Source organism: Telopea speciosissima, chromosome 4 (genome assembly GCF_018873765.1).
Source record: "Telopea speciosissima isolate NSW1024214 ecotype Mountain lineage chromosome 4, Tspe_v1, whole genome shotgun sequence".
Classification (NCBI taxonomy): Eukaryota; Viridiplantae; Streptophyta; class Magnoliopsida; order Proteales; family Proteaceae; genus Telopea; species Telopea speciosissima.
The window spans coordinates 63,191,683-63,218,360 of NC_057919.1; the positions used below are offsets into that span (position 1 = coordinate 63,191,683).

The 26,678-nt window shown below is 38.2% G+C and overlaps 5 protein-coding genes across 5 annotated transcripts; 1 reads left to right on the forward strand and 4 right to left on the reverse strand.

Moving 5' to 3' along the window:
* Nucleotides 1-165: 165 nt before the first annotated feature.
* On the reverse strand, nucleotides 166-21,834 carry LOC122657574 (glutaredoxin-C13-like). The gene is made up of 3 exons (XM_043852317.1): nucleotides 21,823-21,834; nucleotides 20,746-20,756; nucleotides 166-540 (listed from the first exon to the last, which is right to left on the reverse strand). The coding sequence occupies exons 2-3, from the start codon at nucleotides 20,746-20,748 to the stop codon at nucleotides 235-237; spliced, it is 309 nt and encodes a 102-aa protein (XP_043708252.1). The 5' UTR covers nucleotides 20,749-20,756; nucleotides 21,823-21,834; the 3' UTR covers nucleotides 166-234.
* LOC122657577 (monothiol glutaredoxin-S11-like) lies at nucleotides 3,073-3,399 on the reverse strand. Its single transcript, XM_043852320.1, has one exon. It carries the CDS (start codon nucleotides 3,376-3,378, stop codon nucleotides 3,073-3,075), a length of 306 nt encoding a protein of 101 aa, XP_043708255.1. The 5' UTR covers nucleotides 3,379-3,399.
* LOC122657578 (monothiol glutaredoxin-S11-like) lies at nucleotides 6,914-7,240 on the reverse strand. The gene has a single exon (XM_043852321.1). The coding sequence runs from the start codon at nucleotides 7,217-7,219 to the stop codon at nucleotides 6,914-6,916; it is 306 nt and encodes a 101-aa protein (XP_043708256.1). The 5' UTR covers nucleotides 7,220-7,240.
* On the reverse strand, nucleotides 14,400-19,139 carry LOC122657575 (glutaredoxin-C13-like). Its single transcript, XM_043852318.1, has 2 exons — nucleotides 19,135-19,139; nucleotides 14,400-14,865 (listed from the first exon to the last, which is right to left on the reverse strand). Exon 2 carries the CDS (start codon nucleotides 14,852-14,854, stop codon nucleotides 14,549-14,551), a length of 306 nt encoding a protein of 101 aa, XP_043708253.1. The 5' UTR covers nucleotides 14,855-14,865; nucleotides 19,135-19,139; the 3' UTR covers nucleotides 14,400-14,548.
* LOC122657576 (monothiol glutaredoxin-S11-like) lies at nucleotides 20,314-20,748 on the forward strand. Its single transcript, XM_043852319.1, has one exon. It carries the CDS (start codon nucleotides 20,421-20,423, stop codon nucleotides 20,724-20,726), a length of 306 nt encoding a protein of 101 aa, XP_043708254.1. The 5' UTR covers nucleotides 20,314-20,420; the 3' UTR covers nucleotides 20,727-20,748.
* Nucleotides 21,835-26,678: the final 4,844 nt, after the last annotated feature.

Genomic DNA, 26,678 nt, shown 5'->3' on the forward strand with positions numbered 1-26,678 from the left:
TTTTGTTGAGCTTTACCAAAAAAATAATTGAACATTCATGTTCCTCTTTATATGAGTAAATATTCAAGAAGAGACACAATAATCCATTTCATAAAGAGAAAGAGAAGGATGTAACAAGTTAATAAATAGCCAAGGAGAACAACTACTTGGTACAATAAAGGGCTTCATAGCTAGGTAAAATAGTGCCTAAGGAGAGGACACATGCTTTTAATATGGTATCAGAGCAACAACCATTTAGGACATGACTTGATATGGTCTGATCAATGGAACAAGTGTGCCACCAAGGTGGAGCGACATAACTTCATTTGTTGATCCCACCAATGTAGCACCGATGAAGACTGCTGGCACACCTGTGCTGCAACCCATCCTCATAAGTGCCCCCTCCATTTCCTTTCCTTCAGGGTCCTGGTCGAGCTCATGAACCATGAGATTCACACAAAGTTCATGGAAAAGAATCTTGACCGAATAGCACATGCAACATGAGCTCTTACTAAACATCACAACTCCTTTTTCTGAGGCCAATCTCATCACCTTCTCCATCTTCCTTTGTACTTTAGGATGAGTAGTTTGATTTCTCAAATTCAAGCTTGAAATGTGACTAAGCTTTTGAAAATGTTGGAAGCTAGAGAAAATATACCTTTTATGGTTCTTACAAGACAGAGCACACCTCCACAGGAACCACTAAATTGTAATATGTGTAGTCCTACAAGAATGATGACAAAGATTCCTACCCTACCCATAATGGTAGGGGTCCAAGGGTCTAAGATCTTGTTGGTCCCACTTGACCATGTGAAGAACAATCCATCATCTTCTTTTGGAGGGAAAGTGGGATTGTGGGATGGGTTTCAATCATCCGAAAGAATATAATTGATTGGAAGAGAAATTCGTCAGTGAATAATACATGAAAGTCAAATGGAAATACGTGTGAAGTATTGTAACCATTTGTTTGCCTTTCTTCATTTAAAAAAAAATAAATAAAAAATCCTACTGAGGACCCATCAGCCCAAAAGGGTGGCTAGGTTGGCATCCAAACTCCAAAAGGAGAGGGCGGCAGGAGTGGGGAGGTGGTGGAATGAGGAAATAAAGATGTCTAACATCCGATTGGGTGGGTAAGGGGAGAGTCGAACTAGAGCTTTGAAATTTTATTGAGAAAATAAAACTCCTAAAGAATGATTTAAAAGAATAAATAGATGCCAACGCATAGAACAGTATATGATTAAATTAAAGTATAAAATTTGACATGTGCCTAATCCCCTATTTTCTAGATATGCAACAGTTGGAATTGCCACAAGAGCCTTCCATGGGGCATGACTAAACTTTTAGTCTAGATTATTTCTTTAACATTCATCCACTTATATATCTTTATATGATTCATGCATTATTTCCTAGAGCTCTATTGAATGGTTGATACTTCTTGGGTATTAAATAGATTTAAAAAACGTGGTTGAATCATATGAGTAAGTTTATTATTGTTCTAAAAGATGATTTGTTAGGCTGTGTTTAGTATCCATTCTCAAAATAGATTATGGGTTAGAACGTATTTGGAACTTGATTCTTCTCTATTATCTTTCTTCAGAATAAACCTATAATTTATTCTGAAAAGAGATACCAAATACAATCTTAATGTATAAAAATAATAATAATAATTTGTTAGCCTTTTGTACTTTGATCGGGAAATCCTTTTTTTTTTGGTTAAAAAAGAATGATGTAATTTGTCTTAAATATTAATGCAATATATTTCTTCTTGCATGTAGTAAAAAGGTGCACCAGCCCATGGCCTGGAAAGTCGGATCAAGATCTTCTCCAGGGAGTAGGGAATGCCCAGGGCGCTGCCAGCCGTTGGGCTGTGCCGCACACATTCCTAGGCGTGCGCCGAGATGTGTGCGGCACAACTTAACCGTTGGATGCCCCCTGGCAGCACCCTGGGCACGCGCCTCCCTGGAGATGAGCTAAATTCTAGAAAGTCAAAACAGTTGGGTAGAGGGGATTACAGCTGGGCCAAGATAGGTAGAATAGCACCTGCGGTCCCAAGTCCCAAATCCAGTTTTCGTTTCAATGGCAAAACGTATATGTATACGTGGAACTTGGTATGTGTGGTGGGTGGGTAGATAATATCGTTCCATATTTGTTTCAATATATAACACAAAAAGATTAAGGTAAATTACATAGACCTGCCTTGATGAATATCTAAATTATACTTTCCCCCGTGTTCCTACCATTAGTAATTTTTAGAAACAAAAAGTGTAATTTAGGCATTCGTGAGGGTCTGGGGGAATGATGTGGGACTGGACCAGTTCCACAGTGTAATGGGTTGGAAGAATAGAGGTGAGATTTAATTTTCCCATGAACAATAATCAAAGTCCTTTGTTTTTTGTGAGGTTTTGGATAGCATAGGTGTGAGATTTTCAAGTGCCACGTCAAGACAAAGTATTTAATGCTATTTCATATATTTTTGTAAGTTTTTTTTTTTTTTGTTTTTTTTTTGTGATGAAACAAACAAACAAGATTAGGGTAGAATCTTGAAGTGCCACGTCAGCATTTTCCCACCCTACCTAAATCTCCGTCAAGCAAAAGGGCCATGGGTTCTGACACTTGGATAAGACTTCTGGAATAATGAAAAAGACATTTCAGACTTTTATAAATAAAGTGAATAGTGATGAGATCAAGCTTTCCTCAATGTTAAATAGTCATTTTTAGTAGAATTTGACTATGTTTGGTGTGATTCATATAATTCCCACTTATATAATGGAACTTAAACATTCATGTTCCACTTTATATGAGTAAACATATAATAATCCATTTCATAAGGAGAAAGAGAATGTTACATGTATATAGCAAGGTAATAAAAAGCCAAGGAGAACAACTACCTGATACAATAGAGGGATCTTAGGTAAACTAGTGCCTAAGGAGAGAACATATGCTTTTAATAATATGGTATTAGAGCTGGAAACAGCTTCTCTGGAAATAGGGATAAGGCTGTGTACATTTGACTCTCCCCAGACCCTGTTAAATGCGGTAGCCTTGTGCACTGAGTACGACCTTTTAATATGGTATTAGAGCCGCAACAACCAATTAGGACATAACTTGATATGGTTTGATCAACCGAGCAAGAGTGCCATTAAGGTGAAGGGACATAATTTCATTCGTCGATCCCATCAACTTACCATCGATGAAGACCACGGGCACAGGTGCACTGCAACCCATCCTCATGAGTGCCCTCTCCATTTCCCTTCCTTCAGGGTCATGGTCGAGCTCGTGAATCATGGGGTTCACACAAAGTTCATGGAAAAGAGTCTCGACCGTATAACACATGCAACATGAGCTCTTACTAAACATCACAACTCCCTTCTCTGAGGCCAATCTAATTACCTTCTCCATCTTCCTTTGAACTTTAGGAGTAGTTTGATTTCTCAAACTCAAGCTTGGAATGTGGCTAATTAAGCTTTGAAAATGTTGGAAGCTAGAGACCTGTTGAGAGTAGAGAAATGCTTATGGATTTGTATTTGAGAGTAAAGTTTGGAGCTTTTGAGTTTGGAAGAAGGCTGGAGAGCTCTATTTATAGGGTTTGTTAAGGAAGGGGTGGACTACTACTTCACTAATTGCATTGGAAGACCGTTCAAAGGAGAATGAGAATGGGACGTATTTTAAAGGATATATGCCCAGAAGAATATCAAAGAAAAACTTTTCTCAGTTCTCCCAGTGATATGGAACCCAACTGCCCAAGTTGCAAAATATACTTTACATGGTTATTGCAAGACAGGCACACACAGGCCATAAAGACCTTTTACAGGAACCATTCATGTATTGGAATCTGTGTTGTCCTAGTAGAATGATACTAGAGGGATGAGAAGATTCCTATCTATTATGCTTCCATCTTAAAATCAATTGGTTGAAAGTGAGGTGGTTTTTTATGGCTCTTATACTTGATAGTTGGAGCATTCACAATCGATGTGGGATTATTACCTCAATACTATCCTTTGTATTTAACCTTATAATAGAAGTCCTATGGTCACAGATCTTGAGGGTTCTACTTGACCATCTGATGAAAATTTTGATATATACCTAAAGTCGACCTACTTATGGCAAGGCTAGAACGCGATACTCGAACTACTACTATATAAATTCACTAATTTAAAACTGGGGAAATTTACCAAAACTAAATGTATTATATCTAGGCTTTTGCTATAGATTGAAAACCTTATTTTGGGGGAAAAAGAAGCATTTGGGACATTAAAAACTATATCTAAAGGTATTATGGGCGAGTCTGGCTCATCTCCTCGTACGAGGTTGCTTCTAGGGAGCTGGCCTCCACTCAAATGGAATCCACTGGACCCATTTGATGGCAGTGGATTCCATCTGAGTGGAGTTCGGCTCCCAAGGAACGACCTCGTTGGAGGAGCTGAGCTCAACTCATCATAGGCCATGGAAATTACAGTCAGATTTAACCAAAAAAAACAAAAAAGAAATTGCTGTCAGAAAAAGAGGAGACTGGAATGGAAACCTATATGAGCCAAAGGAAAGCCTCGGAGAAAAGAGAAAAAAAATTCAATACAATACTCTCACTTATTCCAAATTGGGTATTGAATTAAAGAAGAGAGTCACTCTCACCCACCCGATACAAGTTTATCGAATCAACACACATGGGACGACCTGTACGAATGGTTTTAATCAAGACGATCTGGTAAAAAAATCTTATGCTACAGAATAAATTATGATGGGAAAAAAGAGGTATTTTGAGATGGTAATTTATCGTAGCAAAATGATGCTTTTTTGGGACATTTCTCATACCTAAAAAATGTCATTAGCGATGGATATTCCCATCCCAAAAGTCATTGAAGATGAAATGTATACTTCCATTAGAGACAAAAATTCTAGACCCAGAATCTATTATGAAAATACATATCAAACACAAACTTAATGTTACCAAAAAAATAAAAAAATAAATAGTCAATCTCCCAAGACAAAATAGTTTAGTGGAATGGGGTAACAGGGATTCAGATTTTCTACGGCACACTGCCTATAGCGGTCTGAGCGGCACAGACACATGAACGTGCCCATTGACCGCCTTACCCCTGCCTGAGCTCCTTACCCGAGTGGAGGTAAGGCGATCATTGTGCATACTCATGTGTCTGCACCCCTTAGGCCACTACGGGCAACGCGCCATAGAGGATCTGAATTAGGGTAACAGCCGCGCGCAAGATAGGTAGAAGGCAGCACCTGCTGTCCCAACTCCCAAGTCCCAAATCCAACTTTGGTTTCACATGGCAAAGCGTATGCATATGCGTGGGGCTTAGTGTGGTGGGTAGAATGTTAGATCGCATCGTTCCATGCATATTTCAATATACAACACAAAAAGGTTATCATAAAGTTTCTAGACGCCATTCCTTCCCTTCCATGTTACACGTCTCTCTCTCTCTCTCTAAAAAGTAGATAAAAAAATGAAGAAGAAAATCATATCACCCTTGATATTAAGGAGGAAAAGCATCAAACCAATAGGATTCTTCTTGAAAACTTTTCATGTTATGTGAGGACCGAGTTTTTCTTCACCCAATTACTCATGGGTTCTGATACTTGGATGAGATGTTGTAACAACAGAATAAATAACACTGAGAAGTGGAGCATATAAGACTTATCTTAGTAACCAAATGAAGATTTTCAGAATTGAAGAGAGTGTTCCTTTAAGTCTTTTTGAAGTAGAATTGATCTGAGTTGAGTTGTGTTGGATATATGTGTCCATCAAACCCGGTTCAACCCGGTTTACTATGTATTAAACATTTCATATATTTTGGTTTAATATAATCATATACGATATAAATTTTTTGAGCAATGTATGTCCATAAGTTACACTTTAAATTGGTAATCAGGACTAGGGTTTGGGCTAGACACCCTTATTACATGGTCGTCGCATTGGATATGCCTAGACATGTTGATGTCAGGGTACGAATGCAAGTGCACACATGACGAAGAATCTTATTTTGTCGATTTCCTCATGTATTACTATCAGATATAGGTTTGAGATACACGTGTCATCGAGACCCAGTATCAAAGGGCCTTGTCACTGCATAATGTGAATGTATTCTCTAATTCACCAATGACTGAGGTTTAAGAGAATTAAAGCCGGTGTTCTGAGAATGCGTAAATATTATGTGAGTGAAAGAGTCACTCAACATGGTTTTCACTATTCAATTGAGGAATATCACAGGGAGTTAGTTTGTGGATGGTCGGATCAGAATCAAGATCATGTACGTATCGTTTTGTAAATGGTTTTGCAATACATTTTTTTCACTTAAAATGATATATTATAGTATGTTTTTGGTAAAGTTTGTAATCATGTTTTGCGGATTCCGATCACGTACACGTACGCTATGATATGGACATGTACTATGGAATGGGGTTTGGCAGTACTTATGTACATGTCCTAGATTCCATAATGATGATGTTGATTAGTGGAGGGTTGGTGCATAATTGTTATGCAGGGGTATTTCTGGGATTTACTAATTAATAATTAATTAATTTAATCTTAAATGGACTTTATGCAAATATTTATTAATGGCCCATTAAAGATTAAATTTTTAATTATTTTACTTCCCTTTTAAATACTGCTTCTTCACTAATTAGTCTGTGGATGGAGAGATTCTTCCACTAATCCAACTAATAATTTGAGTAAACATCCATGCAAAGAACCACATGTACCAGACTATATATTTAGTCGTTCAGATTCTCTTAAACTCAAGAAGAGACGTAATAATAATCCATTTCATTAGGAGAAAGAGAATGTTACATGTATATAGCAAGCTAATAAATGTCAAAGAAGAACAACTACTTGATACAATAGAGGGTTTCAAAGGTAAACTAGTGCCTAAGAAGAGAACATATGCTTTTAATAATATGGTATTAGAGCCGCAACAACCATTTAGGACATAACTTGATATGGTCCGATCAACCGAGCAAGAGTGCCATTAAGGTGAAGGGACATAATTTCGTTCGTCGACCCCATCAACTTACCACCGATGAAGACCGTGGGCACAGGTGCGCTGCAACCCATCCTCATGAGTGCCCTCTCCATTTCCCTTCCTTCAGGGTCATGGTCGAGCTCGTGAATCATGGGGTTCACACAAAGTTCATGGAAAAGAGTCTCGACCGTATAACACATGCAACATGAGCTCTTACTAAACATCACAACTCCCTTCTCTGAGGCCAATCTAATTACCTTCTCCATCTTCCTTTGAACTTTAGGAGTAGTTTGATTTCTCAAACTCAAGCTTGGAATGTGGCTAATTAAGCTTTGAAAATGTTGGAAGCTAGAGACCTGTTGAGAGTAGAGAAATGCTTATGGATTTGTATTTGAGAGTAAAGTTTGGAGCTTTTGAGTTTGGAAGAAGGCTGGAGAGCTCTATTTATAGGGTTAATTAAGGAAGGGGTGGACTACTACTTGACTAATTCCATTCGAAGACCGTTCAAAGGAGAATGAGAATGGGACGTAAGGATATATTCCCAGAAGAATATCAAAGAAAGTTTTCTCAGTTCCCATGGAAGTGGAACTCCAACAACCCAAGTTGCAAAACATACCTTTTTATGGTTCTTGCAAGACAGGCACACGTCTCCACAGGAACCACTGATTTGGAATCTGTGTTGTCCTAGTAGAATGATAATAGACGGATGAGAAGATTCCTACCCTATGCATGTAACCATATAATAAGGGTCCAATGGTCTCCGATCTTCAGGGTCCCCTACTTGACCATACCATATAATAATTAAGGGTCCTATGGTCTCAGATCTTCAGGGTCCCCTACTTGACCATCTGATGAACAACTTGATATACCAAAAATCAACCAACTTATGCCAAATTGACATGTGGCAAGGCTAGAATGCGATACTCAAACTACTACTATATAGAATCACTAAGTTAAAATTGGGGAAATTTACCATAACTACTAAAGGTAGTGTATCTATCAAGTCTTTAGCTATAGAAAACCTTATTTTGGGGTAAAGAAGCATTTGAAAAATTAAAAACTGTATCTAAAGGTTGTAAGATTTTCATAAGGTGGGTTTACATAGCCTCAATTTTGTTTTAATAAAATCAGATTAGATGATATGAGTCCAGTTTCTATGTGTGAACCTAAAGTATTGTTTCCTTAATGGGAAAAAAATCTTAATTTCTTTACAGGGTTGGTTCTTACCATCAGCACTATAAATAGTTGTCACTGGCCCATTAAGTGAACAATCTGAGAAAACCTAACCTGATGTGGAAGAGGGTAAATCAAACCGACAAAGTTCGTGTGTTGCGGATATCATTAAGAAAGGATTTAGCTTCCACAACCATAGAATCAGATACGTCAATCACACCTCCATTACTATGTCTGTATGCTCATTGATCTCCATGAATGTTTTTGCTTCAGTTATCTTATCAAAGGTATCATAGGCCATGGAAAGTACTATTAGAAAAAGAAAAAGCTAAAATGGAAATTACATGAGCCAAAGGAAAGATTCGGAGAAAAGAAAAAAATTTCAATACTAAACTCTCACTTATTTCATTTCGGGTATGAAAGAAGAGAGTCACTCTCACCCCGTCCAATACAAGCTTATCGAATCAACACACATGTGGGGAGACCCGTACAAATGGTTTTTAAGAGGATCTGATGGAAAATCTTTGCTACAGAATAAATTATGGTGGGAAAAAAAGGTATTTTGGGAGGGTTATCGTAGAAGAATGATACCTATTTTTGGGACATTTCTCAAACCTAAAAATGTCAATAGCGATGGATATTCCCGCAAAAGCCATTGAAGATGAAATGTATACTTCCATTAGAGACAAAAATTACTGTCTTTTTGGGTAAAAATTTACCATAGGTTATGATGTGTAGCTACTGTAATTTTCACCCATGATTGGCCCAAATTGCAACAAAAGCTTTGCCATGGACTTCATCCCCATAGTTTGGTACGGTAAAAAATTACATGGACCAGAGCTTTTAGAACAATTTTGAGGCTTTTGCGACAGAATTTCCATTGCAAAAAAAATCAGATTTAGTTGTAGTATCTAACGTTTTTCAAGATCTTTATCCTCTCAGGTTCCCTATCTGGTACAGTTCGTACGGTTCCACTCATAGGGGGCGGAAATGACTATCTTATCCCCTACTCGAACACACCGCCCGGGTGGGTTCCACCCCCCTCTTATTAGAGGCACTAGGGAACTGTACCAGGCAAGGACCCTGAGAGGATAATTTTCTACGTTTTCAAGGCATGTGGATGACACTTTTAATTAAGTTCATAGTTTGATGGAAAGCCTCCCTCGACCAGACACGTGTTAAGTGTTAGGTTCCATCTGCTCAACTAACTGTGTTGAGACTTTTACCCTTGTATTAGGGGTATCAACCGGTCGGGATTGGTCTAGCCTAGTCGGGCCTCACCAATTTTGAAGGCTGCACCGTATTTGACCGTTTAAGTATTTGGGCCGGGCCTGGACGGGCTTGGTCGGTCTCAGGGTATAATCGAATACTGAAATTGGGCTTTAACCAGGTTATGGGTCTATTTAATCTTTAAACGGGCTCTAAACGGTGCAACCCTAATATTGGTCTTTAAAATGGGCTGGAGGGAAAAATAAAAAATGGTTGCCCATAAATTCCCATTTCGCAATTCGTAGCACTCATGGGGTTTAGGAATTAGGATTATAAAATGTTTAAGCTTATGGTCCTCAAATTATTGTCTGCTATTCTAACTATCAAAAAAAATCTTCATTTATTAATCTCACACACACAACATAGGCATGTGAGTTGTAAATTCCCATAATGTCCACATCAATCAAAGAAGCCATTTAGGCTCAATTTGATCCATAATTTATCATTTTTCCAACCCAAAGTTGTAAGATATTTTTAATATTATATTCGGCCTTAACTAATTATACCCTAATCTATTGGTGTGGGGTCATAGGCATAAAACCTGGCTTGGGACTATTTTAAGGTTAATGGAGGTATACTAGTCTTTTTCATGCATTGTGAGGGTGGATTCAATTAGAGTTTGTCTTTATTATAAATACATGCTTAGAGTCCCAGCAGTCACTTGATCTCATTTTCTATTCTTCCCACCAAGAATGTGAGAGGTGTATGTGAGACAAGAAGACTGGAGAAGATCCTGATCAAGGCTTCATTCACGAAGAATGGCAACACAAAGGATTATGGATTATTTTATATTGTTCTTCTCCAACATACGTGGGTGCAATGTACACATTGTTTTCCCCTTTTTTTTACTCAATCGTGTTCTAGTTCACTGTATGGAGATGGATTAGAGTTTCACAAAACCCAAGGAATTTCTAACAAAAGTTGACTGCTAACACCCTTAACACGTACCTAAAGAACCAACTGCACCCTCATTTTTTTACCAACTTAGTCATCTTCTGACTAAAAGTTCATCTGTAACATTGAACAATCCAACTTTGAAAATCAGACTAAGGATGCAGATGCAGTGGAAAAACCAAACATTCTTAAAAGTTCATAATCGGTCGGGCCATAATTGGGCGGGTTCAGTAGGGCCTGCTGGGCCGGGCCTAGAATTGATACCCCTACCTTATATTTTCAATTGGAACCAAAGTTACCCAAAGTTGAATATTCAACTTATGTGCAAGCTTCATATCTTTGTTGTGTGGGAGAACTGAATTGGGCTGGGACTTCTTAAACCAATGGTATTTTATCTAAACAAAATTTTAATATCAATGAAGATTGGACAAGTCTATCAATTGCACTCAACAAGAATTGTTGATTAATCAAGGGGGAAGACCCGTATATGATTGTCTATATGCAATTGAAATAAACTATTAAATTTGATAATTGTCATATAAAGGGGATTCAATACACAATCAACAACTTGCCTAATCATTAGTCCATATGATTAAAAAATAATAGACTTGCACATGAAGATTCTAAGTGCAAAGTTTGATGGAAACCCCATCCCCCTGTCCTTCCATTTGAACTTAACAATATTTTGACAAACAAAGTTGTTAAAGCTAAAGCTCATGGATTTCTTAAAGGTTTTCAATTTTTTGATAATATAGGAAAAACTAACATCCAGGTGTGGAATGTGTCACAAGATCTACAGGCCTTGATCAAACAGTCGTTTGGACCTTCTCAACCATGACATTCTATTCATATATTCTCTCATTGAATGTATATTTTGAAAGAATTTTTTTATTTATTGTAATGATGGGGATGATGGGATCTGTAATTTGTTTAATAGGCTTGCAAAACAAAAAAGTAAGTAGCATGGGGAAGGGTTTTTCTTTTTTCTGGTTATTTGAACAATGTTTCCTTTCTTCTTTGTTAATTGAATTTTCATTTTCATAAAAAAAAGAAAAAAGATGATTTGTTAGGGTGTTTGGTATGCATTCTCAGAATAAATTTTGGGTCTAGTATGCATTTTGAAACCCAATTCTTCTCTATTTTCTAGCTTTCTTCATGAAGTCTATACCCAGAATCTATTTCGAAAATATACCAAACACATTCTTAATGTTAAAGAAAAAAACCAGAAATAATCAATCTGTTAGATGGGATCCACCTGTTATTGGTGAAGCCTGATCAATCCAGAAAGTGTTGTGGTGATTCTTCGGCGGGCCATTTTGCCTTCGAAACATACCAGAATGGCCAAAAAGTGGGTTAGATCCGAACCTGACCAGGTGGGTCTCTAGGGGCAGTTTTATATTTTTTGGATTAGGGTTTTCTTATAAATTAATGTTGTTATCTCTTTGAGAGATATGAGTGAGGGTTTGCATTTGCTTCACAAAAATAGTAGATTCGTTCTATCGTTCGGTCATGGATGTAGCCTTCCTTCTTAGGGGTATATAAATCACATAAATCTTATCTTGTATGTGTGTGTGAGTGATTTCTCTTCCTTTTTCGTTTTCTTCTGCAAAATTGTCATTCTGCTACGTTGTGTTTCTAACACCACCTAACAGTGAGTTTTGATAGTTTTATAATTCTCACGAGACACTTGACCAAGTGCCCCAGCCCTTGGCCTGGAAAGTCAAAACAGTTAGATAGAGTGGGGTAACAGCTGCGCGCAAGAAAAGTAGAAGAGCAGCGCCTGCGGTCCCAAGTCCCAAATCCATATTTCGTTTCACATGGCAAAGCGTATGCACATGCGTGGAGATTAGTGTGGTGGGTAGAATGTTAGATCGAATCGTTCCATGCATATATGTTTCAATATACAACACAAAAAGGTTATCATAAAGTTTCTAGATGCCATTCTTTCTTTTCCCTCTATTTTACACTGTTCTTATTTTTTATAAGACTTATCTCAGTAACCAAATGAAGATTTGTGTGTTCCTTTAAATCTTTTTGAAGTAGAACTGATCTGAGTTGAGTTGTATCAATGAAATGTTGCAGTAGAACTGAAGTGCAAGTGAAATGATATAGTAGATCGAATTGAAGTGCAATGCGGGTTGAGTTATTTCAGAGAGACATTGTCCTTAAAATTGTAAACAGCCCTGTAATAGTACACCTAAGGGGGTTAAACAGTCCATTTTCGGTTAAATGGTTTGGTTTGATTCAAACCATTTAATTAAATGGTCTCGATTGTGAAATCATAATCAAACCATTTATTAAACGGTTTTACGGTTTCGGTTTTAAATGGTTTCTGATTGATTTTGGCACATTTATGTACATTTCACAGTGTTAAATAGTTCGGTTCGGTTCAAACCGTTTAACTAAACGGCCTCAATTCTGAAACCATAACCTTCCACAGTCTCTCTATGTATAGGTTACCTGTACTATTTACATATGGGTGTGTGGGTATCTAACGTAGGTCTACTTGTACATGTATGTGTTTAGCATACATATATAATTGTACCTATATGGAAGGGTATGTCAAGAGACACAACCATACGTACAGATATACACGTTACTGTTTGAATTAGGGCTGCAAGTTTGGCCCAAACCCGCCTTAGCCTGCCCTGAGCCCTAACAGGGCCTGGGCTAAAGATTTCTGGCCCTGAGGGTGGGTTAGGGCTAGAAATTCCTGGTCTTGAGTCAGGCTGGGGCCGGGTTAGGCTTGAGATCTCGGGCTCAGCCTGACCTTGATTTTGCCCTTGATTTTGTACTTTATTTGTTTATTGTGTTAATATTCTAGTATGTGCTCTATGGTTCACTGAAGCATCATTTTTGGGTTGTACTCCGTGATGAAAATTCTTTATTTATCAAAAAATAGAAGTTATGATACATGTGATGAAGGAATATAATTATTTAAAATGGGGCCTAACCAGTTTACCAAGGTAAAAGAAACATAATAAAATAACCAGAATAATGTGGATCTGTCCCTTTATTGTGTTGCTATATAAACATTCAGCTATTTTGATTTGCTTATTGCAATAGGGTCAGAACCAATAGGCCAAGCCCCACCCGATCAGGGCCAATTAGGGCGGGATTGGCCCGTCAGGGTTAGGGCGGACCTGGGCCCAACTAAGGGTACTCAGGGTTGAGCTAGGGTTTTAAAAAGCCCGGCCTAACCCGACTCTGTTGCAGCCCCAGTTTGAATTCTTAAGCCAAAAAAATCATGGGCTTCATTTAAGCCCATCACAAAATAATAAGCCTAAGCCCATTTCCAAAAAGATAAGTGGACCCACAGCCTCGACCCTCGACCATGACCTGGCCCGGCTTGGCATGCGTGTGTGAAAAACACCCCAACCCAATCCGGACATGAGAGATACCTCTCTTTAAAAGTTTATATTGTACGTGGGCAATGTGGGACTAAAAGTGTTCCTTTCCTTTACCTTTTTTACTTTCTTACAAAGCATCATATTTGGGTAATGGGTGGGTCAAGACTTGGAATTTTTCTCCTCTCAGGTTCCTGACCGGTCAGGTTCGTAGGTTCCTCTCATAGGGGGGTGGAAAGGACAACCTCACCCCACCCGGGCAGTGTGTTCGGGCAGGGGGTGAGGTTGTCATTTTCGCCCCCCTATTAGAGGACTGCGAACCTGACCGGGCAGGGAACCTGAGAGGAGAACGATCCCAAGACTTCATCTCACATTACATAACAACAAAGAGAATGGTTTTGAAATCTATTTTGTCATTTTTAGCAATATTTGGCTATGTTCCGTGTGATTGATATAATACCTGTTTATGGATAAATATCTCCTGCGGTTCCCTACCCGGAACAGTTCCCTAGTGTCTCTAATAAGAGGGGGGGGTGGACCTCACCCGTGTAGTGTCTTCAGGCAGGGGGTAGGGTGGTCATTTCCACTCCCTATGAGAGGAATTGCAGGAACTGTACCAGGCAGGGAACTGCAGGCCGGGGATAAAGATCCGCCTGTTTATATAATGGAATTTGACCATCCATATAAAGAACCACATTTATATTAGGCTATTAATTAGTCGATCAAATTATGTTAAACTCATGAAACGTAATAATCCATTTCATAAGGAGAAAGAGAAGGATAAATTGATATAGCAAGCTAATAAATAGCTGAGGAGAACAACTACTTGGTACAATAGAGGATTTCATAGGTAAAATAGTGCCTAAGGAGAGAACATATACTTTTAATGTGGTATCAGAGCAGCGAGACCATTTAGGACATAACTTGATATGGTCTGATTAATGGAACAAGTGTGCCACTAAGGTGGAGGGACATAACTTCATTCGTCGATCCCATCAACTTACCACCAATGAAGACCGTTGGCACACTTGTGCTGCAACCCATCCTCATAAGTGCCCTCTCCATTTCCCTTCCTTCAGGGTCATGGTCGAGCTCATGAACCATGAGGTTCACACAAAGTTCATGGAAAAGAATGTTGACCGAGTAACACATGCAACATGAGCTCTTACTAAACATCACCACTCCCTTCTCTGAGGCCAATCTCATCACCTTCTCCATCTTCCTTTGAACTTTAGAAGTAGTTTTGATTTCTCAAACTCAAGCTTGGAATGTGACTAAGCTTTAGAAAATGTTGGAAGCTAGAGAGCTCTTAAGAGTAGAGAAATTGCTTAGATTTGTATTTGACCTAAGTTAATTTGGAGCTTGAGTTGGGAATAGGCTAGAGAGCTCTATTTATAGGGCTAGAGAAGGGTGGATTACTACTTCACTATTACTTATTTCATTGGAAGATCGTTCAAAAAGGAGAATGAGAATGTATTTTAAAGATATATACCCAAAAGAATGGTTCTTACCTAAGAAAAAGTTTTTTTTTTTTTTTTTTTTTTTTCAGTTGTCCCATGGAAATGGGAAATTTTTTTTGTTACTACACATTGTTTTAGTGCATGGTATCGGAATAGGTATCGACAACACGCAAAACCGATACGATATCGATATGGTAGCGGCCTAAATCGGTTGTATTGGACAAAATTACTTCTGAAATTTCTTTAAAAATGAGTTTTTTGATCATTTTACCCCTTGTCTATATCGTGCTCCCGATATGGTATCAGCACGGTATCGCTATCGGTGACTAGCAAAACCGAAATGGAATAATTTACTTCCTTTTTGGATTCTTAAATACCCTCCCAGGTTTTAGTATTTTATAAAATACCCTTTAAGATCCAATTTTCTTGGCTGCTAACCTTGTAACAGCAAATTTCGTCCCAAGAGGAGCCCAACTTGCAAAATATAACTTTTATGGAATCTGTGTTGTCCTAGTAGAATGATAATAGAGGAGGATGAGAAGATTCCTGATTCTATGGTCTCAGATCTTGAGGGTTCTCCTTGACCGTCTAATGAACAATCTATGAGATTCGGCAGAGAATAATACTGGAAAGGTAAAAGGTAAGACGTGTTTAGTATTGTAACCATTTGTTTGCCTATCTTCATTGTTAATACTTTTGAAGGATAGAAAGATAGATACCGCAGAAGACAAAGACAAAGACAAAGACGAAGACGAAGACCGAATATGGTATGGTATCTCTCTCCCCAGTACTCAACTCCCCAATATGTAAAAGAACCAAGTACGAAGAAGAAGAAGAATATAAGAAGGGAGGAAAGCTACAAGATTCTCTAACAACGGTTGCCTCAATTCTTTCTGCTTCTCTCAGTCTTTCAACTCTTCTTTGTCAACAAAGATTGCAATATCTACAAAGGGAGGAATAGTATTTAGAGGTCTGCGATTCTCTATCTCGTGCCCCCCTAACACCTCTGTGGGCCGTGGGCGGCGCCGGGAGGCCGCCGGCTTCCTTGCTTCTTTTGCACGTAAGTTTAAGAAATTTTCTTTTTTTGGGTAAATCACGTGAGTTTAAGAATAAGAGCATATAATATATGCATTCATATGATAAGGGTTGGTGGGTTGGTATACATACATTTTCATTTTTATATATTATATGGGAGAATGTTTTCTACGTGGGACGTAAGGGTTACGCCCACGCATAATAGGGAAGAATGATCGCTACGCCCTCATATAAGTATGGTGGAAATTCTGTCCCCTTTTGTGCCACCGCGTGCATTCTCATTGGTTGGCTTGCGCGACGTGACCCCTGCGTCCCACCCAGAAAACAACGCCCAATATTATATATGGTAAAATGCAACACTCATCAATTGAATCTAAATTTAGAAGTTTCTTTAATTTCAAAATGAGAGGGGGATGGTAGTCGGGCTGTGTGGCCCCTGCACCAGTGTAGGGCCAATGAGAGCAATTACAGGGGCATCCAACAGGGGTGGGAAATTTCATTTACAGGGGCGTTCCACTCTTCCTGTGTTTCAGCACGGACACCACACAGCCACTCAACCAGACAGTCTTCTTTTTTCCTCTCAAAATTTATAGGAAAATTTAGGAGTGTCAATCGATTGGGTTGAATCGGTTTTGATCTAGCATTAGGACAAATCGTTTAGACAAAGTTTAGTTTCGGTTTCGATTCAATTCAGGTTGTGTCTTTTATAGGGTTGGCTTAGCTGGCTCTTATCGGTCCATTATCGATTGTGTGCACATTATTTTCTCATACAAGTAAATCATAAAAAAAGAATACTAGCTAGCAGCCTAGCACCATATATGGGTGAATTACCAACTCTGCAACGGATTTGGATCCTCTATGGCGCAGCTGCCCATCTTGCCTGTGCTGCGCAGACACAGGACCACGTGCAAAGACCGCCTTATCCCTGCCCGAGTGAAGGTAAAATGATCTTTACGCGCGACCCTATATCTGCACAGCACAGGCAGGACAAGCAGCTACACCGTAGAAGACCTGAATCCCTCTGCAATACATCCTCCCACATGTGGTCTTTGAAATTATTATTATTTTTCAAATTTTCTCCAACTGTTGATTGCCGATATTCTCTTGTTAGGTTATCATTTTGTTTCTGTTTCTTTATGGTATGCTTTTAGAACCCTAAATTCTAAAGTTTCTTTCTTTTCTCTTTCTCATATTTGGTGGGTTACGCCCCATCTTTTATTCCTGACTTTTATGATTTTATGCCCTTTTCATTGGAATTTCCATGGGACTCTTTTCTTGAATAAATAAATGTTTGCTTTTGATCTAGGGTCGGATCCCTCTACTGCCGAGTTGCCCGTTGCACACTGTGCCCCAGACACAGCAAGGTGGAGAAAAGACCGTCTTACCCCTGCCATGCACCTTGCCCGAGCAAGGGTAAGGCAGTCTTTTCCACCTTGCTGTGTGTGGGGCACACGAAAATAAGGACAGCTCAGAAGTAGAAGATTCAGATCCTTTGATCTAAGAGGGAGGAGGAGCGGGAAGTACATTTAAGTAAGTTTATAGGTTTCTAACACTTCTAGAAACCAGATTTTCATGACCTAAAGGTGGATGCAATCGGACCTAGTTTTCCTTCATCATGGGAAAAGAATTATTGACCTAACCGATGTGAGATTTTTTATTTTATACGATAGGTGATAGGAATTTAGGACGGCACATAGGAGTCCAAACACCAACGGTGAAGGAATTCTTCCTTATCCACGGGTAAAGGAAAACTTTCGTCCAATAAAAATACTTAGTTTGAAATCTTTATCATCCAAACAGCGAGAAACTTGGAAGTTTTGTAGTTGCACATTGCCTGTTTAGGTCTCTCAAACATTCCAAAGAACTATTGACTATTTGATTCCAATTAAGTGAAATTTCTTAAAATTTCAAACTTTAAGGTTGTATTACTTGGTATATATAGGTCAATGTTTGGTACGCATTCTGGGTAGATTTTGCATTCTCGGATGATAAAAAATAGTTGTTTTTATCACACTAGAATGCGAAATTAACTTAGAATACATTTCAAGAATGCATACCAAACACAACCTTAATCCTCCTCCCATGATATTAACATCTAGACCTACTATTTATTTAATATGTATTTATCATCTTATCTTCTCAACCTCAACATTTTGTGGGTTTTACGTGCGCCACCCCTTGAAAATCTCAATTCTAAACCGTGGTTAAAGAGAATGAAAATTAATATACCTATATTTGTCAGTGTTTGGATTAATCATTCAATAGAGCTTTTGAAATTAAAACTATGTTTGATTTGATTTTTTGGAATACGTACCAAACACAACATTAGTTTTACAAGAATCTTTTCAGTTTCTTGTTTAGTGGACTAATACCCAATTACTTGTGTATTAGTTCATGCATACTCAAACAAGAACATTTTCTTCTCTTAGTTTCCATGATTAATCATCCAAATACCTTCCTTGTTTATAAGAAAGAACTTTCTCTTTTCTTCAGCTTTACCAATGTTGCTAGGTTTGAACCAGCATCAAGACCTAACATAACCCATATCTTGTTTAATTTCAACTCAAATCAAAACCCATTGGCCAAAAGAATTTAAATTTAGATCTTACAAAACGGATCTATTATGTTTGAGTTACATACTTACATGGGAGCTTGATTGATTTCCGACCAATGGATGGTAGAGGTCGATACCGATTCCTGGGCCAGGGATCGGTTTTGGCCCTTAGATTGGATACAAATCCGGATACGCTAATCTGACCCGATTCAGAAATTATCAAAAAATACTTTGTAGGCCAATCCAGACCAATACGGGCCAATCTGAATCAATTCATGACAATACCGATTCTTAGAACAATGATACTACTAGGCCAATCCGGACCGATCCAGATCAGTATTGAATCGATATCGGCGGAGAATGATACCATCTTCTCATTTGTTTTTTGGAAAATTATCAGCGACACCCCCTCCGATAGCCCGCTAAATTAATGCCACCCCACTAAGCACCGAAATATCAATTTTGACCCAAAAGTTAACGGAAAAAACCTTTTAACGGTTAATTAGTGATGTCATCATGTTAGTATTTTTGTAAAGACATTTTTGTCCTTGTTTTTATTTTTTTATTCCATTTTTCTTTCCTTCTTCTCATTCTCCTTCTGCTATTTTTTTCCGACGCAACACATAGCCTCACCGCCACCACCCCCGCCGCTGCCAGCACCACCACCACCACCTCCAACCCTACTTCTCTCGCTCCCTTGCAACCCCACCACCACCCTCTCTCGTCTTCCCCGCCCTTCCATGCTCTCAGCAATCAAAGATTTGAAGATGATTACACAGCACAGTTTGAATCAACGTCAATCATATGGGGACAATTACTATCACTCTCCTACACTTAACCTATATATACTAAAACTCCCCTATCCTAAACTTCTTTTCTGATACTCCTCTGCCTTTAAGCTTTTACATCTCCTTCTCCCCTCATGTTTTTAAATATCCAAATTGCCTGTCCTTTTCACCTAGTAACTTGCTAATCTATTTATCCATTCTTAGTGAGTGGCTCACAAGTTGCTTTTACCGAAACAAGATAAAATCAACCGATTAACAAATATCCGAAAATGAAGATCTAAGTGTATTCATGATCAATTAATAAAAACAAAAAAACTTAAAAATAAATAAACGGTTTTGAATCTTAGATTTGGAGCCCATTAGATAACCAGGCTGGTTTTGATCTTGACCCCTTAAGATCAGAACCGATTAAAAACTGGACCGATTACTCAAAACTTAACCAGTTTATACCCTTAAGAGTCTCAAGACTCTTATCATCCTTCTCATCAATCCCCATAAGACCCAATTATGTTACATCCATAAGGTAGGAAATAGGAATGTTCTCTACCTCTATTATTCCAATTCAACGGTTCTTGTAAAGGGCTTATTGGCCTGCGTGTGCCTGCCAGCCTTGCAAGAACCATAAAAGGTATATTTTGCAACTTGGCTGTTGCGGTTCCATTTCCCATTTAAAGTACATTCTCATTCTCCATTTGAATGGTCTTCGAATGAAAAAAGTAGCCAAGTAACCCCACTCCTTTTTACCAAAAAAAACCCCACTCCTTATCTGTCCCTATAAATTGAGCTCTCCAACCATCTCCCAGCTCAAGCTCCACACTTAGACAAAACACAAATTCCAAACATTTTTCTACTCTCAAGAGCTCTCTTTAGCTTCCGACATCTTAAAAGCTTAGTCACATTCCAAGCTTGAGTTTGAGAAATCATATTACTCTTAAGTTCAAGCTAAGATGGAGAAGGTGATGAGATTGGCTTCTGAGAAGGGAGTGGTGATGTTTAGTAGGAGCTCATGTTGTATGTGTTACGCGGTGAAGATTCTTTTCCACGAACTTCGAGTGAACATCATGGTTCACGAGCTTGACCATGACCCCGAAGGAAGGGATATGGAGAGGGCACTCATGAGGATGGGTTGCAGCAAGCCTGTGCCAGCGGTCTTCATTGGTGGTAAGATGGTGGGATCGACGAATGAAGTTATGTCCCTCCATCTCAATGGTTCTCTTGCTCAATTGATCAGACCATATCAATTTATGTCTTAAATGGTTGTTACTCTAATACCATATGAAACCCTTTATTCTACCAAATAGTTGTCCTCTTTAGCTATTTATTAGCTGTTAGTATGCATGTATTCTTCTCTTTCTCCTTATGAAATGAATAACTACGCCTCTTAAGTTTAACGAAATTTGAACAAAAAATTGTTTGGTAATTGTAGTTATTCGCATGTATATTTACTCTATAAAAGAGGATCATGAATGTTCAAATTTCATTATAGAAGCAGGCATTATATCAATCGTATCAAAGATTAGCTGTAATCAAAATTGGCAATAAATTAAGAAGTTGTAATTTTACTTTTTTGTATCGTTACAATTCTTCTTTCTACTATGGTACAATCTCTCCATTTCATACATATTTGAAAAACGTGCAAGACAATGACACCTCTTGAGAACAACGGAATGATAAATCACTATCAAATTATTTTGAAGACTTATTTCACGTATGACTTAAAGAACTTTAGGAAAATAGATAAAATGAATCAAAAGAAAGTTACAATTCTAAATTCATCTTTGGCTACAACCAAATGTAAAATGCAAAGTTTTCCTAAGAGATCATTTTTCGTAAGAGATTTTGTCGATTTGATGCTTTCTTTCCTTTACTATTGAGAGCGATGTACTTTTCATCTTTATTTTTCAACTTCTTTAATCAAAAGGAAAAAGATTCCCACGTTTAGAGTGTGGGGATTCTTTCCCATGCCCTCTCACATAACTAACACTCTTTTTTCTACTAACATTTTCTCTCTTCCTTGACATTGTGGTCCCCCATTAATGAAATCAATTCTTTGAGATTGATTGATGTGTTGTGACGGCGTGGGACGAATCTGAATATATACTGACAATATACAGTTTTATAGCTTTTTACTACAATAAGAATACGAATATGGATGTGGATGGGTTAATAGGTACTTGGGCACCTTTTCCATAACGGTTAGCTTTTAAGGATGAATTCTACCCAAGTCTCTAACAAGTGGTATTAGAGCTAAGGTTGTGACAGACCAGGAAGCGGCAGGGCCAAACTAATCAGTTTATGAATTCCTAAACCTACATATAATTAGAGACATAAACATCATTATGAATCGACTTGATTATATATTCTAACAGTCAGTCTGATATTGGAACAGAACATTCCATTCATACACTATTGGAATTCTAAATGATATTAAAATATTTGATTCAAAATATTTATTAATTTTTATAAAAGGTTTATTAGAGAATTTGTTGTTTTCTAATAGACACCTAAATGACCAATGGGGTGTGCGTATTGGAAGACTTGTTTGAATGGACAACAAACAAGTCTTGTGAGAAAAGACATGATTTGTGAGCATACTCTTTGGAGGCACTACTTAATTGTATCTCTTCCTCTACTATATAAGGTGAGGAGGTCTAGCTTGCCTTTTTAACATCATCTTTTAAAGCAATTTCACTTTTTGTTTTCTTTTCCACCGTAGTTTGTCAGTGCAAATGAGTTAGTGAGCATAGTCTTATGAACTACTCTCTACGTAATCACATTTGAAACTACAACCGATGTGATTTGAGAGTTGTTTTATCTTGAAGGTATAGGTGCATGGTCAACCCGGATTGCAGAATTGGCGCATCTAAAAAGCTTAAAGAAAGCATTGTTTGATGTGACTCAACTTTAGCTTTACTGTTCAGATATCACAAGAGAATGTGTATTGGTGTACTTCTTTCTACAAAAACATTTCAGTGCCATACTAATCAGATAAGTCTCATTCTCTTAATAGATTTTTGTTGTTTTTTCTCTCCTACTATATGGGCCCATGTGAATGATACTTTTTTCAAGACAACTATTGGTGTCGCGTGCAAATTCCTTCTCACATTGACAGTGTAAGAAACCTTCTCCCACTGCCTTTTTTATATTTAAAAAACCGAGATCGAACTAATAGCGATTGATAAGAGCCCGTTAAGAAAAGCAAATAAGAAACCGAAACCAAAACCCAAACCGACCATTATGCTATATTTACTCAAATTAAATTTCCTTACTTCAAGAAAAACACACGTTCACATCTTTTTCTCCCATTATATTTACACAAATTAACTCATGCTATATTTTACTAAAATTTCCTTGCTTCATCAAAAATACACTTTCATATCTTTTTCTCCCATTAAATTTCAAAAGGCCTAAATTACTCCCCTATTTAGATAACCTAATACTTGAGTGAACCAAATAATCAAACAATGAAAAGAAGGGGAAATAATGACCTTGGGCTGAACTTAGGTTTTCAAAAACCTGAGCCCAAACTACGCCTACACGACTTTTCTTGGGACTGGGCAGGGAATTTTCAACCCTTGGGTCGATAGGGTTGAAAATTTTTGGCCCGAGGCTGGGCTAGGTTGAGTCATGGTGTTTGGCCCAGCCCAATGACACTATGCCCATGCATAAAGATGTTAAGATGCTTTCATTGAGAAGACTATGGGCCGCCATTGGAATGTTAGGGCTCAAACCCCCCCTCCATCTCTCTATAATAAATATATGGGATAGATCTCTGTGTGGATCATAGCGTATGATATTGCCTCCCTGTATCTATCTTTCTTCTCCCCTGTGAAATGACATATTTGTCCCTTGTCGTGGGAGAAAAGAGATAGACTTAAGGAGCACTAGCGTATGCTATGCTCCCGGACAAAGAACTCAATTCCTAAATCTATGGGAGAGGGATAGGTGCACTACTCACGTGCTGTAAGCTAACAGGTGACACCAATGGGGGGGGGGGGGGGCGCAGAACGAGACATCATACATAAGGGTTAGGGTAGTAATTTCAAAGGGAGAAGAGAGAGATAGATACAACATGTGCTAGCTTGCCATGTAAGAGCCTGTTAAGAAAAGCAGATAAGTTTTTTTTTTTTTTTGGTAAAATCTGTTAAGGGGAAATAATGACCTTGGGGTGAATTTAGGATTTCAAAAATCTGAGCCCAAGCTAAGCCTACCCGACTTTTCTTGGGACTGGGCAGGGAATTTTCAACCCTTGGGTCGATAGGGATGAAAATTTTTGGCCCAAGGCTGAGGTAGGTTGAGGCATGGGGTTAGGCCCAGCCCAATGACACTATGCCCATGCATAAAGATGTTAGGATACTTTCATTGAGAAGACTATGGACCCCCATTGGCACGTTAGGGCTCAAACCTCCCATCCATCTCTCTACAATAAATGTATGGGATAATGTTCTTTGTCTCGATCATAGTGTATGCTAATGCCTCCCTGTGTCTATCTTTGTCCTCCCCTGTGAATGACAAATTTGCCCCTGTTGTGGGAGAAGAGAGATAGATTTAAGAAGCTTTAGCGTACGCTATGCTCCCGGACAAAGAACTCAATTTTTAAATATAGAATGGAAGAGGGATAGTTGCACCACTTGTGTGTTGTAAGCTAGCGGGCGACACCAATGGGGGTTGCGGGACAAGACATCATATAGGAGGGGTAGATTAGTAAATTCAAAGGGAGAAGAGAAGATAGACACAACGGACGTTAGCTTGCCATATACCGGTGGTGTGCCCATCTTTTCACATATAAAGTAATGGCCAGGGCGCCAGGCTGAGCTGAGCATAGATGGGTTGGGCTTGTATTGGGATTTTCAGCCCAAGGTTGCATTGATTCACACTAGGGCTGGAAACTATAAATCTCGATTTCCCCTTACAAGGTCAGTGGCCTATGTTTGCTATTTAGAGGGTAGACTGATGATTTTCAATAGTTTTACCACTTAATAGCATAATTGGAAAATTAAATTTTGACTTGGGTGGGTCGTCCAAATTGATTGAAAAAATAGTGAAACCAGGTCAAGAATCTTGAAGACTTGCTTAAGCTTAATAAATGATCAGACTCGATCCAAGTCCTTCCAATTTTCTTGTGATTATTTGTTTTTTTTCTTTCTCCAATTCAAGTGAAACTTGCCAAATTCGTTCGTTTTTGGCTGCACATTTTTTATTCATGGATTGTATTTATGGTCTATATTACCAAGCCAATACTGAAGAGAACTCCCCAATGGCCCAAAACCTATTAACATTTGGGCAGAGGTTGAGCACGCCGCCCGCACGCTTTAGGTATGCGGTTGGCCTTGACCAATGGACAGGGTGGGATGAGAGGGATAGGGTTGTCCTTTCCAGTCTGAGTCTGTTCTCTCTCCCACCCTCTACCCTCCCCTTCTCACCCTCTACATTGGATCCACCCCATTTTAAGCGGCTCAACCATTTGAGATTCACCGAGTTCTACAACACTAAGATCCTCTGCTATGATGTTGCCTTTTCTCTTAATAAAGAAAAGAAAATAATTTTTGGGCATAATTGCAAGCCACCCTGCACCTTAAGAAAAGTATTAATTAGAGAGAATAAAAGAACAGGGAACAACATTCATCACTCCATCAGACTTATGGGGAACAGTATATTCTATGACTCTCACCCTTTGTACTACACCTGAAAAGTAATTTCATATTTTTGCAAGGCAACTGAGATTTTTTTTTTCTAGTAGTTTTCTTCATCCTTTTAAGCACACTAAAGTTCTTATAATATCCAAAATTTAAAGTATTAGTATCAGGTATCGTATTAAAAGGGTGATTTTAGAAGACGTATCATATCGTATTGGAGATACCTATCATATATTACAAATATACATAGAAATGATTCAAGATACATATGAAAATACACTGTTAGATCTGAAAACAATATAAATAAAAGTAATATATAATAAGAAGGGGAAAGTTTTCATACACGGCTATGTAAGTCGTATATGTGAGAGGGTGGGAGTTTTAAGGCATTAATTAATGGGTGGGGGTTTATGACTTTTCCAACTCTTTGTGAGAGGGGACACGATCGTGCCTGGTTACACGGTTGTGTATGAAAACTTCCCCCAATAAGTATTATGCGTAAACACTAAAATGGAGAACAATATATGACCAAACAAGTGCATTAAATTGAAATTGCTATAAAGGTTGAGGTTTCTTACATGTGATAATAGTCTCTTGCCATGAAGAGTTTGGTGCATAAATTAATTAACTTAGTTTATCTCAATCTATGGATTTATGGCAAAAAAATGGATTACAAACCATGATTTAAAGACAAAAATCAAGTTTTTTTTCATAATAAGACCTACATTTTATGTGAAATTTCCTTCAATCTCTGATCTCAACTTATTGGATGAAACAAAGGATAATGTTGTAGCACTCCTTGATTCGTTTATGATTAGAGTATACGCCTCAACTCCAAAAGTGTGAAAAAACTTGGTTACATGAAAGATTTCAGACTCTCGGTTGAGAGTTTCCCTACTTTTTTCCTCCAGAATGTGTGTTGTATCAAGTCTATGACTTAAAATAACTTTTTTTATGATTTGTTTCGACAATATTGATGGTATCAGTATGTATCGAGCCATATTGACCGATACATATCGATACACACCAATACGTATTAAAGCACCCACGTACAGAACCTTTTATTAGACATATCGATAGTATCTTATCATATCGGTCTGTACCGATCGATACATTTTAATATACTATCCGAGACCATCCATTTTTTTTAAAGAGATGTATCGATGTCGACCAATACGATGCAGATCTTGTCTCTAATACCACTTATTGGGACTCAAGTAGAATTCACTCTCTAGCCATAAGGAGATGATAAGATATACGTTCTTGTAAACCTTCAGATCGGGCTATTCACATTCGATGTAAATTGTTTTCATGTGGAACCCCTTCTCAATATTTAACTCCACAAGATCAAGATGGCACGGACAAATTAATCAATCATGAAAATCTGTAAATGGTTTGGAGTTATTCGCTTTCACTAATTTATTTAGACTCAAATTAGAAACCATTGGCATCAAGGGAGTCACGGACCTGCTTTTTGTCTCCCACTCCAACTGTCATGCATGCCCTATAACACACATGGACCCATGCATACATTCTTTCGCAGGCATGTTAGAAAAGAGTAAAATGTTT

What these genes read in the sequence shown, in the direction of transcription:
- LOC122657577 (XM_043852320.1), bottom strand. Translation starts at nt 3,378, where the DNA reads ATGGAGAAGGTAATTAGATTGGCCTCAGAGAAGGGAGTTGTGATGTTT.
- LOC122657578 (XM_043852321.1), bottom strand. Translation starts at nt 7,219, where the DNA reads ATGGAGAAGGTAATTAGATTGGCCTCAGAGAAGGGAGTTGTGATGTTT.
- LOC122657575 (XM_043852318.1), bottom strand. Translation starts at nt 14,854, where the DNA reads ATGGAGAAGGTGATGAGATTGGCCTCAGAGAAGGGAGTGGTGATGTTT.
- LOC122657576 (XM_043852319.1), top strand. Translation starts at nt 20,421, where the DNA reads ATGGAGAAGGTGATGAGATTGGCTTCTGAGAAGGGAGTGGTGATGTTT.